Source organism: Akebia trifoliata, chromosome 10 (assembly GCF_017979445.1).
Source record: "Akebia trifoliata isolate Shusen 1 chromosome 10, ASM1797944v1, whole genome shotgun sequence".
NCBI classification, from domain to species: Eukaryota; Viridiplantae; Streptophyta; class Magnoliopsida; order Ranunculales; family Lardizabalaceae; genus Akebia; species Akebia trifoliata.
The window spans coordinates 8,299,595-8,316,324 of record NC_141384.1 but is presented as its reverse complement, the minus strand read 5'-3'; the positions used below and the strand labels follow the sequence as shown (position 1 = coordinate 8,316,324).

Sequence of the window (16,730 nt, the reverse complement as noted above, 5' to 3'; positions counted from 1 at the left end):
ATTGGCTATATGTGTTAATTAATCGTAATTATCTTGTAAAACTGTGCATGTATTAAAATGATTGAGAATGCTTACTCGTTCATGCTAGAAGATGTTATTAGTCGGAATTATTTGTTTATCTACTGGATAACTATTGTTACTTACCATTTTCTTCTCGTTTTTTTTTTTTTTTGTTTTAGAGCCTGCAATTATTGAGACGAGCGTGGAGTCGACGAGTGAGGAAGAATACCTGGTTAATCATATAGATGACCAAAGTCCGCTACCTAGTAAGTATTGGGGTTATATAAAGTAATGTCAGTCCGTGTAGGTTATACATAGATTTTGGGTTAAGTGTTAGGTTCATGTTAGAGGAAGTGTATTCTTGTAAATCTTGTATATTGTTACTTTTCCGCACTCTGATCTACCTTTACATTTTTAGATATATATAGTCTTCCGCTACTTCTTCATTTCTTGGTATATTTATATACATGATATTATGTTTATTTTCATCAGGTTTTCGAATGCCATGGAATGCTAATATAAACAGTGGAAACCATGTCGAAATTTTGATGTGCCACCTACTACCTCGAGATTTGACATTGAGATTTGTGTAACACTACTACAAAAAAGCTAAAATTCGTTACTATTATAGCATTAAAGTCGGTGGCCCAAGTCTCACACTTATTTTCAATAGCCCAATAAGTCCAATAAAAAAATTCTATAGTCCAAGCCCAACGAACCACCGAAATTGATTTTTTTTTTTTTTTAAACCTTAAACCTCTTTACCGATTTTCATTCTCAGCCATCTCAGCGAAAACGAAACCAGCAGATCCAAGTTGTAGATCCCAGAGCAAAGGTTCTTCCATCTTTACTGATTATCTTTCTCAGCCATATTTACTGATTTTTGAGTTCGAAGAAGTTTCTTCAATTTCAATCGACAACTCAAAAATCCATCGACCAAACCAGGCACTCGAGACGATCTCTCAATCTCACTCATGTCCCTCAATCTCCCATTTTGGATTGATAAGTCATTTCGTCAATGGATTTTTAATCTCTCAGAGCTCAAATCGAAGAAGAAATCAGAGCTAAATTAGAAAACCAAATAACTAAAGCTCACTTATCAGTGCCACAGATCAAACCAGTCCAAATCTCATATGTAAGTCTCTCTCTCTCTAAAAACCCACTCTAGATCTCTATGTATAGTTTGTGTTATTGCCATTTTCAAATTAATTATAAGTAGTGGTGTTGGGATTCCTGATATAAGTTAAGCTTGGTTTGCTAATTAATTAAACTGTATAGGTTGTTTGTTCCTCTGTTGATGTTTGACGGGAGCCTTATAATGGACTTAAAACCCTCTTACTCATGCTCTCATTTGTTTTATTTGTAAAATGCTAAATTGAACTTTAATGGTCTAAATTCTGCCTCAACCTTTTACTGTGTTTTAATGTTTTTTTCCTGAATTTGGACCTTAACTTCTTCTAATTTTTAAACTAACACACGTTGGACTGCTTACAAAAATGAAATTCTAGTTTAATTTCATGATATATTATTTAAAATTTTAGTTTCCATGATCGAGAATTGAAACATGTTGGCTGTGATATTCATGAATATATTGTGCATCTTAGTTTCCTTGTGATTAGTGGGTCCATTGGCTTTTCCCCCTTGAGTTACATCGTGCATGGTCAAAAATATTTAGTAGGTATATGTTGTTTGAGAAAGGTATTAGTTGGAGCAAATTTGATATTTTGACATCCTTGTTGTAAGTGTTGAGTTGGGTTTTGGCCAAGTTCATGTTGTGGGGATTAGGAAGTCATTATGCAGGAGGGCGTAGCCTGGTAAAGATCTCTTTATAATTCTTGATGATGGGCAGGTGAAACCAGTATTTCCCCCACTTTGTTCTGGTTTTGAGACTGAATAAACTTTAATCCAGTTTCTCTTTTGGACATTTAGATGGCAGAGGTGAGGGGATCTCTTAGAATTTGGGTTGGTAAGGGAACTCAATGATTAGGTGTTGGACACTGTATCTATCCTTATTGCTTGCTTAATGATGCAAATATTTCCTCTTTTTTAGAGGGTAAGAGAGTTTGGGCTTGGGGTATGAGTGGTTTATTTTCAATCTACTCTGTATTGAATTGCATCTTTCAACTTCTCAAGCCTTTTCTGCAAGGCTGCATGATTTTTGCTGTTCCAAAACTTCCACTAAGATGCCTTTTTTCCCTGTTGTGAAAGTGTTACTAGAGGCTTTGTGTGGAGTTCCAAAATTTGCACTAAGGCGCCTCTTTGACCATATGCGTGGCAGATTGTTGTACCGCGGTAGAAGTCGTCTAGATTCCTATCACCTAATCACATTTGATTGAGTCATATCTTTTACCTGAGATTGTCAATCATTGTTGATTAATCACCGTTTGTGTACATGACTGCGTCAAGTTCTCATGATCAAGGACCAGCGTTCAACGATCACCTTGGAAAGCCAGAAATTTGTGGCTGAGTTGATGAAAGAGTACTGCAATTTTGGGCCAATGAATCTATTTACCTTGGAGTCAAATTAATTAGTGTTCTGAGGCATTAAATGGGTGCTATGTCAGATCCTAATCTGGATTCACTAAGGTGACAACCATCTTTAATGAGGGATACCACTAATAATCGGGTAATAATCTAGATCCACTTATGCTTATTTATGAATGAGTTGCTAAAAGAGACACGTGGAATTCCCCTGCAAGAGGAGATTTCTGTGTGCGACTATCTCAAGCTCTAAATAAAAAATCAATTTAAACGTAAATAATACATGAATGATGTTCCATGACAGCACCACACTTCGTTATTAGATTACACTTGGCTATTGGATCTTGTGAAGGTTCTCTATATTCTTTTATTTTGATGCACGACCATGTCAAAAGCTTTAATCATCATCACTGTTTAGAACCTATTTTCCTATTATCCGTTAATGTTTATGCTAGTTTAGATCAATCACGATATTTATTTCTGCTATGGGATCTATTGAAATGGATTATAATTCTAAGATGTTGATTTATTGTCAACTGCTAAATTCTTGTAGCCCAATTTAGGTGTCTTGATTTGATGAGATTGAAAGTTTGACTTCATAATTCAGGGATTTTATTCTTAATGTGTTGATAGTTTCAAGCTTACTTTATGACTTTTGTTTATATTGGTGAGAAAAAAATGGAAGATCATTCATCTTTTGTGCTTAAAGGTTTTAAATTTTACTTCTTGGCTATGTTTTAGTCTTATTGTGGTTGGGTCAGTCATACCCAATTCTGATATGAATGTTATCAGCATACTTTGTATGAGCTCTTCCAACATTAGCTAGAAATCTCCATAATCTGTTGGCATAACCTCAAAAGGAATGCAACCTTTCTGTTTTTTGGAGTCTTAGATACTATGTAAACACCTTAGGCTTGCACGCATCTTCAAGATGTTGTTCTACACTATATCTAGCGATAAGTCTTCCCTTTGAGGGACAGTTGATAAATGAACCCACTTGGGTTTTGGTCTTTAATGATAATTCTTTTTTAACTAACTTTTTAATAATTTTTTCCTTTTATGTAATGGTTGGAGATTTGTTTGTTTATGTGGATCATCTATTGGAGAATTACCCATGAAACTATGGCCCGTGTTCTTCTTGTTTGTCATTACTAGATCTTATGCCACACATCCCCAATTGTCTCACTAGGAATCAATGATTAGTTGGGACTTAGGCCCATTTAATAAGACGTAATTTTATAAAACCACCCCACGAATTATATGCGTGCATATTAGATTGACAGAAGAGGGAAAATGTAAGAAGCCCTCAAGAGAGAAATGAGAACACTTTACTATTTGGGGAAGGGATTGCACGTGCCTCAAGGATTATTCGAGTGCTCTAAGAGGCCAGGATACCAATTCTCCAATTTATAGCATGTGGCATAATCTTTCCGGCTTAATAACCAATTAATGTTTGGGCATAATCTCTTCAACTTTTACATTTCACACCGATTTCCAAATCAAATAAACTGCTCTGATTGTGGATGGTTTTTCTTTGTTATTTCAATTGTATCCCATTGGTTCAAAAAGTTTGAGAAAGTTTGAGAGAGAGTTACTCTTGATTTTTGTTTCTTGGGGGGGGGGGGGGGCTATAAAATCAATTCAAGTTGGTTCAACTGTATTGTTAGTTTATCAGTTGATACCTCTGATGGGCCAAGGCCAGAGTTAGAGCTTGGATTTTCTTATAGTGGAGATAAACTATAGTTAATGGTACAGTTGAAGAGTTTGAAAATGATGGGTTGGGGGAGAAATAAAGAGATTTTTTGTTAGAAGTTAAAGAAAATGATATTTAAGTAAACATGTTATTGGAACATTATGAGATCACATCCCATTTGGGCAAGCACTCTTTTAAGGAGAGTGCTTGGCCTCTCTCTCCCCAATGCCAAGCCAATAAGGCCATATCATGATCACTCTCTATATCAGTCCAGGACTGGCTTAGGGTGATCTATAGGTGATCATCCTTGCTTGGAGAAAAGGCATGTTGGATGTCCAAAAAACTAAGAGACTTACATTGATTTCAAGGTTCCACTTTGACCTTAGAATCCTTGTCGCAGACACCTGATAGGATAACCAGTAGTAGGAGAAAACCCTGAATTGCCATAATTTCTTGGGCTTACCCCCCTGAATTAGCATTAATGGTATCATTAGAGATGGTGCAGGTTGGTATGAAGGGATTTTTAGGCATAAAGATGACTCTTCTTGGGGAGCATTTTGCCAGATTGATTTATTACGACCTTAAGGTCATTGAGAAAGGCCTTCAGATGGGATTGAAAATAAGATTACAATTTTCCATGGATTCCTTTCTAGAAGCATCATTAGATTCATCGATAAAACAAGAGCTTTGTATGAGTGGTTCAATGTCGAGAAATATTCTTATACAGAAACAAAGCAACAAAAGTAAAAATCATTGGTGACAGGTGGAATATTCATCCATGGGCTTGTTCCTGAATCTCATCATATAAATGCTTCAACAGACTCAAAACAAAATTCCACGACTCAAGAACACAATGCTACAGCATCACAATCTAGCCATGGTAAACAAGCACATACGACAATAACAAGCATAAAACCTTGCAGTTGATATGGAAACATATATTACTTACTGTAGCTGTTTCTACTAGTTTCTGTTCTGTTTCAAAACATAATAATCCGACATACTTCAACAACGAAAACGGAAGTAAGCCAAGGTATAACAGAAAGAACCTTAACAGATGGAAAAATGAACCTCAAAATTTGGTTATCCCAGAAATAATGTGCGTGTTGTTGGGGGAGGGGGGGGGGGGGAGGGGGGGGGACTAGTCGTTTATTATTGTGTCAGAGTCCCTACCAAAGATTGACCAAATCCAAATTGGTTATTGTTTAAGCTTTCAACTAGGTTTGATCAACAAAAGATCACCAACCAACTTGTCATTGACTTGACTTTCTATTAAATAAGAAAAAGACTCAAATTTCAGCAATTCAGGACAATAGGTTTTGATCTAAAAACAAAGGGTTATGAGGGATAAAACCCCTCATTTTCATTACTTTCTTTATTATAATACAGTATCTTTACCTACGGTAGGCTCATGTGGCATCGGTGATGACAGATCAACACCATCATTCGAAGATGTCACATGTGAAGGGCGCTTTCTCACGTAGGTCTTTTGCAAAGGTTTTGGGGTTTTGAATGAAAATTGAGGCATCGACACCCCTGCCCTTACATACTCCAGATTCTCATTAAGATGTCTGCACAACAGAAAACATAAGAACATATGTCATGCAAAAGCTGGAAAGCAATTATTTTCTAAGATGACACTAAAACGAGCTACTTCTTAATCATTTCTCCTCAAGTTCTGTTTCAATTGATGATTTCGAGAAGAACAGAAAAGAAAATATTAAGCTCTTTTCATTTATAGACTACACAGCAACATACGTCTGAACTTCTACCATTGACCGTAGTTTGTTGCCCGATGGTGTCAAATAATACCTGAATATAGCAAAAAAGAGCAAATCAGAAAAGTCTGACAATTTATAAGAATTGATTCCAATTTAAAGAGACATACAAGATATATGTAGGCAGGTTGTCTTGGCCTACATTTCTTTTTTAATCTAAATAATTTATTTTACCTATCTAAAAAATAAAAATTGACCCCAGGTTTCTAAGTTGGTTTAAGTCTGTGAGTGTTGATTCCATGACATAGGTCCAAAACCCGCTGTCACCAACTTATTAGTAATTACTAACCACTACCTTTCTTATTGGGAGATATATATATATATATATATATATATATATATATATATATATATATATATATATATATATATATATATATATATATATATATATATATTACTAACAAAAATGTACAATATTGCTAGTAATAAAATTCTCGCATTCATTAAAAACAACATTTGCTTGTAAAAGCATGAAGGAAATCTATTTCCACAGCAATTGTGTTAATAAAACAACTCCACAGCATTGATGTTGATATCTATTTCCATTAAAAATCAATACTAGTATGTATCAACACTCTCCACATCCACACCAATATTAGAGGAACTACTCTAAAATCATGTTCAACATGTAGATCACACAAAGCATGGTGATCATCACTATTTCAAGGGAGGACTCCCGGATGCAACCAGCATCCTGTGGATGCCAAAATTGGTGTGTGCCAGGGACAGTTTTGTGTGTGTGTGCACTCACACGCACTCGCATGTGTGTGTATGAGCGTGGATAAAACCCATGCAAGAGGCGTTATAGCACAAGAATTAAGTGAGCACACTCCAGAGAGTATCAGTAACGTTTGGAATATCACTATGCACTTTACAAAGTCAAAGGGACAACAATGTCGTACGCACTTAGAAAGAAAAACAAGTAAAAAAAAAAAAAAATTCAAGAATGAATTTAAAAAATAAGATTTTGTAAGTGAATTTCTCATATTTATCCTCTATACTGAAATTGTACCTGAAATACGTAACACAGTGTGCCATATATAGACAAAAAGATTATGAAGATACAGAACAAAAGAGAGAACCAAATTTTAAATTTATTTAAATTAATATGGATTGATAGGAGGTCGAAACTTCATTCATATTACGGTTATAGTGAATTACAGGAAAATAGAACTGAGAAGGAATTCATACACATCATCAAATTTTGTGCATCCTTCGGCTCTTATCTTGATCAATCTTTGCCACCCTTGAGGAGGCTGAGCAATATTAGGTCTATCAATTGCCCAGGACCTGCTACCATCATGCGAAACATCAACTGGATCATTGCATGATATATGTTCTCTCCACTCACGAGCACTTTCACAAAAAAAAAAGGTTGCTTCAAGATACTTTCTCAGATTTGTTCATACTTTTCTTTTGTTGGGATAATCCTCCATTTTAGACAATTTGCACATTGGACAGCAAACATCTTTAGATCCGGCAAAACACTTGAGGGAGGGTTTGGTACATCAAGGGAAGCATATTCAGGATGAGATTGCATCTGCATAGATTTTTTAAAGCTCATGTATTAAATATTGCATAAAAATAAAAAATACATTAATTGATAGATAAACTTTCAATAGTTATTATGATAGTTTTTTGCAGAAATCAAATCCTTAGTCATTTGATGAAACAAAAAGCACATAGACGAAAAGAACATCTTCTATGTATCCACGCAAACATAAAAGATAGACATAAATAAGTTTTATTATAAAATATAGGGAACCAAAAAGATACACTAAGAAGAATTAAATAATGGTTTAATATCAATGAAACTAAGTAATTTGACAACACATGAGGCAAAATCTTTCAAGAAATTTTTAGGCATTTAGCATTCTCCTGTGTAACCAAATCCTAGATTATTTGTATTAATGCAAATATAAGATCTAAGCCCTAATTACATAGACTTTACTACTAAATTGCACACTAAATCCCCTCATTAGACACAATGCATTGTTAGTCCATATTTATCATTGTTTTCAATTTAATTATGTAATTCAGAATTAATTACTGTTATTTATGTATAACAGGAACTATTCGCAAAGTTTCAAGGCGGATTAGGAAAATCCGAAGTTACCACTATGATCCAAGATCCAAAACAAGATCGTGGACCAAAATTCAAGTCAATTGACCAAAACTTTACCGCATCGCCATGGTCAACGGCTGCAATACAGTCAACGTAGAAAGTCAAGCCTCGAAATTCATATTGAAGCTAGGCAGCTGAAAGACATTCGTATTGAAGTAGGACTTTTGTATTTTTGTAATCACGGAATGTTTTCGAAACCCTAATTACTCAAGAAACCCTAATCTGGTCTCTCTATAAATAGGAGACTAGACTAAAGGGCATCTCATCTCCAAGACCTCCAATTACAAATCTCCCCCGGAGGGATCACTGATCTACCTGGAGATCAACTTCTCTCTTTTTATTCTTTTAGTTTTATGTTTTTATTTTCTGTTTCTTAGTTTTATGAAAGTTGTAAAGAGAGTCTACCGGTGTCAAGTCAAGAAGCAATAAAATTAATTTCTTTATCTCATCTCTACTTTTTCTTTCCATGCTTTCTTTACTTTATTTTTGCTTTATTGTTCTTGCGATGACTGTTGGCTAAATCTCCGTTAGATCGGTTGAGAAAGCCCAAGCAAGATTTGTCAATGTTGTACTGTTCTAATAATGACTTAATAGTTTTATTGTAATAGCGTAGGTATTTATTATTAGGTTCAATATTAAATGTTTCTCAAATTTCTAATGATTTGATAAATCATCAGGGGGTGATAAGGAAAGAATCACAATACAAATATTCAAAATATATTTACACGTATCTACAACTATATCAATCTGATATTGTGGAACCAAATTGATTTAGCAAATAGCATGGAGAATCTTCGATTCTTCCTCATCTCTTTCTTTGATAAGTTCAAAGCAAATCATGTTTTATAGAGAGCAGTTAATGTTTATCTAATAATCTCGGCCTAAATTATTGCATACCTTTGATCTCATTTATATTTTAACTGCTTGATATTCCAATCCACAAACATTAGCTTTGTTTAGTAGATCCAGATAAAAAAAGAACCAAAATTCATTGATAAAGCTTGTGAAGGTGGATCCAATTGATCTACACTTCTCTATCGTATTTCTAAGTTTCTTTTATTTTAGTAGTTTATTTTAGATAAATCTCTCTTGCAACTATTTTTAAATCACTTGTTAAAATTGAATTGGATTAGAAGTAAAAATACTTTGGATTAACATTGTCTCTGTGGTTCGACCCTTACTTGTCAAGGTTTTCTTTTGTTCTTTATTTTATCATCATCTACAGCTCGAACACTAATCCACAAAGGTTGGCTAGATGATCAATACCACTCAGGGATTTATCCTAGAAATTATGGGGGGGAAGAGAGGACAACACATGCCCAGGACTAGTCGGGTGCTTTAAGAGACTTGGATACCTCAGCTCCAAAAAAAAAAAATTGTTATTATAAGCTACAATTTAGGAAACATGGTCAGCAAATAAATTAGCAAAAAAGAAAATTAACAAGAGCTTTAATGGAAAAATTCGGAGGTATTATTATGTCAAAGTCCCTACCAAAGTCAAGTCTGATTAAATCCAACTTGTCATTGACTCGACTTCCTATTAAATAAGAAAAAGACTCAAATTTCAGCAATTCGGGACAATAGGTTTTGATCTAAAGATGGTAGTTCCATTACTTAAAAACCAAGTGAAGTTCTATTTTGTTGCAACAACAAAGGGTTCTGAGGGACAAACCCTCTCATTTTCATTACGTTCATTATGATAGTACAATATCTTTACCTACGGTAAGCTCATGCGACATTGGCGATGAGAGATCAATACCATCATTCGAAGATGTCACACGTGCAAGACGCTTTCTCATGTAGGTATTTTGCACAAGTTTTGAGGTTTCGAATGAAAATTGAGCCATTGACACCCCCGCCCTTACATACTCCAAATTTTCATTAAGATGTCTGCACAACAGGAAACATAAGAACATATGTCAGGCAAAAGCAGAAAGCAATTATTTTCTAAGATGAAACTAAAATCAAGTACTTCTTAATCATTTCTCCATACGTTATGTTTAAATTGATGATTTGGAAAAGAACAAAAAAGAAAATATTAAGCACTTTCCATTGATAGAGAAAGCAGTGAAATACTTCTGAACTTCTACCATCGACCATAGTTTCTTGCCTGATGGCGTCAAATAATACTTGACTATAGCAAAATAGGGCAAATCAGAAAAGTCCGACAATTTATAAGAATTGATTCCAATTTAAAGACACACACAAGATGTATGTAGGCTGGTAGCCTCAGCCATTTTTTTTCCTCTCTAAATAATTTATTTCACCTATCTAAAATAATAATCAGGTTTCTAAGTTGGTTCAAGTTTGTGAGTGTTGATTCCATGGTATGGGTTCAAAAACCGCCGTCAACAACTAATTAGTAATTACTAACCACTACTTGCTTATTGGGATGTATTTATATATGGGTCGGGTTCAAAAGACAAAACTGTAGCCAAAGTGTTTAGTCTTATATGGGCTAAAAGTTTTAGAATGGCTGAGTTTTTGTAAGGATAATCTCGATGGTGAGAAGATCACCCTCACAAATATCAGCCAATTCTGAAACTTTTAACCCCAATTTATAAGTTGAAGAATCGTGGACCGTCAATTTTTACCATCAATTTGTATACGACTTTTGATGAGGTTAGAACTTTTGGAATGGGTTGATTTTTTGTACAGATGATCTCTCACCATAGAGATCATCATCACAAAAAACCAGCCCATTCCTAAACTTTTAGCCCATGTAGGACTAAACTTTGGCTCCATTTTGGCAACCGAACGTTGTCCTTTATATATATACAAACATGTACAATACTATCAGTAATAAAATTCTTTCATTCCTTAAAAACAACATTTGCTAATCAAGTATAAATGAAATCATGATTTCACCCTAGTAATTGCGTTATTCAAAGACCTCCACTGCGTTGATGTTGATATCTATTTCCATTAAAAATCAATACTAGTATGTATCAAGACTCTGCTCCGCATCCACACCAATATTTGAGGAACTACTCTAAAAGCATGTTCAACGTGTAGATCACACAAAGCATGGTGATCATCACGATTTCAAGGGAGGACTCCCGAATGCAACCAACATCCTATGGATGCCAAAATTGACGTGCGTGTGTGTATGTCAAGAGGTGTAATAGCAGAAGAATGAAGTGTGCACACTCCAGAAAGTATCAACAACATTAGGAATATCACTATGAACTTTACAAAGTCGAAAGGAGACCAATGTCGTACGCACTTAGAAAGAAAAATAGGAAAAAAAAAATCAAGAATGAATTTTAAGAAAAACAAGATTTTGTGTGTGAATTTCTCATATTTATTATCTTTAGTCAAATTATACCCGAACCATGTAACACAGTGTGCCATCTACAAACAAAAAGTTTAGGACAATAAAGGACAAAAGAGAACCAACATTAAAATTCTTTTAATATGGATAATAGGAGGACAAAATTTCATTCGTATAACCATGGGAATTACTGGAAAACAGAATTGAGAAGGAATACATATATAACAGCAGATCTTGTGCATCCTCAGCTCTAATCTTGATCAATCTTTGCCACCCTTGAGGAGGCTGAGCAATATTAGGTCTATCAATTGCCCATGACCTTCTACCATCATGCAAAACATCCAACATTAGAGACAATTTGCACATTGGACAGCAAACATCCTTAGATCCGACAAAACTCTTGAGCGAGGGTTTGGTGCATCAAGGAAAGCATATCCAGGATGAGACTGCATCTGCATAGATTTTTTTAAGCTAATGTATTAAGTATTCCCAAACAAAAAAAATATTTACTTTAATTGATGGATAAACTTTCAAAAGGTATTATGATAGCTTTTTGCAGAAATCAAATCCAGAGTCATTTGATCAAACGAAAAGCAGACAGACGAAAAGAACTATGTATCCACACAAACACAAAAGAAAGACATAAATAAGTTATCGTTATAAAATAAGGGGAACCAAAATGATACACTAAAAAGAATTAAATAATGGTTTAAAAACAAATTTAAACATTGATTTATAAAATTGAAACCTTAACACAACAATTAATTTAATCCAAAATTATAATGATCGAACCAATCAACGAATTAAACTTGAAAAATTATTAAACTTTAATTGACCAATCAAACAAAATAAATTGAAGATTAAAAATCTTAACCAATTAGAAAACCTTAACAAAATGTTTAAAGTAAAATAAAATAATAAAAAAATAAAATAAAATAAAATAAAATAAACCTAAAATTAACAAAAACAAAAGAGATATTTACCGGACAAACCGATTGGTTGCAATTTTATTACAAAAATTTCCTTATCAAGTTTGTTACTAAGCAAACCTTATCTTATGGATGAAGCTAACATGACTAACGTAGAGAGATTTCCAATCTTACTAAAGGTTATTGGGACCACGTGGATTATCGAATTAGAAATCCAACACCACAGTTTTTCAGATTTCATGGAGAAATTCATTTTAACTTGATCGAAAGTGTCATAAATGGATGACTAAGGATTTCCAAATTTAAATTTATATTTGAATGGTATTTTTTTTAACTCTTAGAATTTTTTCCTTTGATTTCAGATCATGTTTGTACATGACCCAAATTGATATGGTTACATTTCACTCGAGGGTATGTCAATCAACAAATATTTTTTTTCTAAGGACTTGATTTTTTTTGTGACATGGATTCCCATTCAAGGTTTGTTAGGTAACACTACAGGAAAATGTCTATATACCGACGGGATTTAGCGACGGTTAAGTCACATCCGTCGGTGTAAAAATACTATAGCGACAGATAAAAGTCATACCATCGGTATAGAGTTAATTTTCTGTTTTAATTTTTCCTCTTCTTCTATTTTCCAAACGAAGTTTTTCTCCAAAGTTCTCATATTTTCAACCAAATCGAAACTTCATCCAAACCCTCTCTACAAACCCTCTCGATTTCGAACTCAACCCTCTCGATTTATAACAACCTTCATAAGACAAGGTTCTGTTGGAGTTGTTAGAAACTCCAAAGGGTTTATTTGTAATAAAAATGCTACAGTTGATTTTCTCGTAATAAAATCAGTCAAAAGCTTCAAGAATCTTTCCATCAAAATAGAAACCCATTACACCACGAATCATAGAATACGGGAAACTCACCCACTTTAGGAAACATCTGAGAAGACTCAACCCACAAAATCACATACGCTGGATCATTCTAGAAAGCGGGGAAAGGAAAACATTTGAAGATTTTCTCGTAGAATAGAAACAAAATTTTAGAATCTAAGTAGGCGTTTGGATAGGACTCCTTGGCTACTTCTGACTCTTGCGGGGAGTTAGAAGTCGTTTGGATGCGTTTGTATGAACTACTCTTTCGAAGAGTTACTCCGCGCAAGAACAAGAAATTACTCTTTATGAAGAAGTCAAGAAAACCTATTTCTCAAAACTCTTCTTGCGGGGAGTCAAAATCTAACGGTTCGTTTTACCAAAATACCCCTAACTTTATTAATTTTCTATGAAAATATTTCTAATTCATTTGCCCTTAAATCAAACAAAAGAAACATTTATTAATATTAATTTTTTTTTTTAATTTTGAGTATAATGGATTTAAACACATTATATTAATATTTAATATTTATTATATTATATTATATTAATATTTATAGTTAAACACATTATATTAATATTTAATATTTAAAATATTATATTATATTATATTAATATTTATTATATTATATTATATTAATATTTATAGTTAAAATGTCAAAAACAATATAGTTTGAAGGCATATTATGACACTAAAAGACAGTCTGTCAATTTTTTTTTAAATTTTGAGTATAATGGATTTAAACACATTATATTAATATTTAATATTTAAAATATTATATTATATTATATTAATATTTATTATATTATATTATATTAATATTTATAGTTAAAATGTAAAAAACAGTATAGTTTGAAGGCATCTTATGACACTAAAAGACAGTCTGTCAATTTTTTTTTTTAATATTATGTCATATTATGTCAAAAACAGTCAGTCAAATTTTTTTTAAAATTTTAAGTATAATGGATTTAAACATATTATATTAATATATAATATTTAAAATATTATATTATATTAATATTTATTATATTATATTATATTAATATTTATAGTTAAAATGTCAAAAACAATATAGTTTGAAGGCATATTATGACACTAAAAGATAAAAAACAGTAACTGGTATAATATAAGGGTATTCTAGTCTTTTTTCTAGAAGTCATGAGAAGTCAGTATGGTTTCCAAACAAACTTCCAGCACAAAAGTACTTCTGCCAGTACTTCATAGAGTTGATTGCCAAACGTCATTTCTGCACATAATTACTTTTCCAGCTCCTCCATAGAGTACTTCAGCTCCTGTTCTTTGGAAGAGTAGTTCTGCTCCTGGTATCCAAACAGGCCCTAAACTTCTCATTCATGTGTATAGAAAAACCTATAAACAGAATTCGAATGAAACGAATAGTAACTACTGACCTTCGATTTTGAGTTGCTAAATAGCTGGGATCCGACCAGTGACCTCATCATTGCAGTGCAGATCATCCAATCTCGATCTATCATCTTCAGAGCTTTCTTCCCAAAATTTTGATACAATATAACAAAGTAAACAGATTTGAGGCTTAGTTGTAGGTTAGGGTTTTGGTGGATCTCATAAGTTCTTTATATAGTTTCTAAATCTCGGTTTAGCGTCTCAGAAGGGGTGCACACTAGATCCGGTAAATCTGATAATCGAACCGATCCAAAGCCTATTGGATTGCATTGGTTCGGATTGAGCATGGTTTGGTTCAGGTACGGATTATATATATATATATATGGGAAATGTTCAACAACAAACATTTTGGCAAAATATTTTTCAAAACATGGGTTAGAGGTTTTGGAATGGGCTGATTTTTGGTGAGGATGATCTCTACGGTGAGGAGATCATCATCACCAAAAATTAGCCCATTCCAAAATTTCTAACCCCATCAAAAATGATTTACAAAAAATGGATGGTCCACGATTTTTTAACTTGTAAACTGGGGCTAGAAATTTATATATATATATATATATATATATATATATATATATATATATATATATATATATATATATATATATATTTAAAAATAAAATATAATCTTAAAAGACAGAAGGTAAAAATATTCAAACAATACTCAAAGTCTCAAACCTTTTTCTTAGTTTCTTTCATCTATTCTCTCTTCTTCAAGTTTTTTCAAGAAAACCTAGTCGTTCATCTCCCTCACCTCTCCACTCACTATTTTTCTCAGTTTCTTTCATTTATTTTCTAATTTTCTTATGATTTTCATTTTTAATGTGTTATGCGGGATGCTTTGTTTATGTTGAAATAATAAGTATGTTGATGCTTTGTTTATGAGTGTTATGTGTTAGGCATGTTGCTTTGTTTAATATTTATTTTGCTTAGTTTTAACTTTTAACTATTGAAAATAATAAGTATGAGAATCGGGAACCGATCCGAATCAATTTGAACTAAGGTTGATTTGGATTGGATCGGTTCTATAGGGTAATTGGATTGGTTTCGTTCAAAATTTGTAAAACCGGTCATGTTTGGTTTGGTTTCGATTTTACCACAAATCCAATCCAATCCTAACCATGTGCACCCCTATAAAAAGAGAACTAAAGCATATAAAAAAATGAAGAATAAAAAAAGGCTAAATGCGCACATTAAATTTAAAAAGCCATAACTTCGAGGCTATATATCAAGATGACTATTATATATATATATATATATATATATGAACAGCGTTCCTAAGACTCATATTGGGACTCACATTGCGACACACCGTTTTGTCTTATATGGGCAAAAATATTTGGAATGGGCTGATTTTTTGTGAGGATGATCTCTATGGTGAGGAGATCATCCTTGCCAAAAATCAGCTCATTATGAAACTTCTAGACCGTCCAATTTTTGTTGAAAAATTATAGACCGTCCAATTTTTGTAAATCAATTTTGATGGGGTTAGAAGTTTTGGAATGGGATGATTTTTTTCCAGGATGATCCCCTCATCACAGAGATCATCCTCACAAAAAATCAGCTCATTCCAAACATTTTTGCCCATATAAGACAAAACGGTGTGTCGCAATGTGAGTCTCAATATGAGTCTTAGGAACGTGACCCTATATATATTGAGACCCTATAGGGTCACGTTCCTAAGACTCATATTGAGACTCACATTGCGACACACCGTTTTGTCTTATATGGGCAAAAATGTTTGGAATGAGCTGATTTTTTGTGAGGATGATCTCTGTGATGAGGGGATCATCCTGGAAAAAAATCATCCCATTCCAAAACTTCTAACCCCATCAAAATTGATTTACAAAAATTGGACGGTCTATAATTTTTCAACAAAAATTGGACGGTCTAGAAGTTTCATAATGAGCTGATTTTTGGCAAGGATGATCTCCTCACCATAGAGATCATCCTCACAAAAAATCAGCCCATTCCAAATATTTTTGTCCATATAAGACAAAACGGTGTGTCGCAATGTGAGTCCCAATATGAGTCTTAGGAACGCTATTCATATATATATATATATATAGGGGACGGTTCAACAGCCCTAAAGTATGCCAAGTTTGGTATCAAACATTTTTCAAAATATGGGTTAAAAGCTTTGGAATGAGCTGAT

At 33.3% G+C, this 16,730-nt stretch overlaps 1 protein-coding gene and 1 long non-coding RNA gene across 4 annotated transcripts; one reads left to right on the top strand and one right to left on the bottom strand.

Moving 5' to 3' along the window:
• The first annotated feature begins 756 nt into the window (after positions 1-756).
• LOC147393060 (uncharacterized) lies at positions 757-8,528 on the top strand. The gene is made up of 2 exons (XR_015182054.1): positions 757-2,626; positions 8,025-8,528. It is a non-coding gene; the product is annotated as an uncharacterized LOC147393060 (long non-coding RNA).
• On the bottom strand, positions 4,108-15,086 carry LOC147393059 (methyl-CpG-binding domain-containing protein 2-like). 3 transcript variants are annotated; one of them, XM_086455696.1, is made up of 7 exons: positions 14,563-15,086; positions 11,572-11,806; positions 9,840-9,970; positions 7,365-7,495; positions 7,147-7,245; positions 5,933-5,986; positions 4,108-5,745 (listed from the first exon to the last, which is right to left on the bottom strand). In XM_086455696.1, the coding sequence occupies exons 3-7, from the start codon at positions 9,843-9,845 to the stop codon at positions 5,553-5,555; spliced, it is 483 nt and encodes a 160-aa protein (XP_086311822.1). In that variant the 5' UTR covers positions 9,846-9,970; positions 11,572-11,806; positions 14,563-15,086; the 3' UTR covers positions 4,108-5,552. The 3 variants fall into 3 exon arrangements, 1 of the variants encoding a protein (XP_086311822.1); XR_015182053.1 differs by lacking the exons at positions 4,108-5,745; positions 5,933-5,986 and having other exon boundaries at positions 7,034-7,245; positions 9,798-9,970; positions 14,563-15,055; XR_015182052.1 differs by lacking the exons at positions 4,108-5,745; positions 5,933-5,986 and having other exon boundaries at positions 7,034-7,495; positions 9,798-9,970; positions 14,563-15,055.
• Positions 15,087-16,730: the final 1,644 nt, after the last annotated feature.

What these genes read in the sequence shown, in the direction of transcription:
- LOC147393059 (XM_086455696.1), bottom strand. An exon ending in ATTATCCCAACAAAAGAAAA is followed by an intron (nt 7,246 to 7,364) that starts GTATGAACAAAT and finishes TGATGGTAGCAG; the next exon opens with GTCCTGGGCAATTGATAGAC. An exon ending in TGCACAAAATTTGATGATGT is followed by an intron (nt 5,987 to 7,146) that starts GTATGAATTCCT and finishes TGCTATATTCAG; the next exon opens with GTATTATTTGACACCATCGG.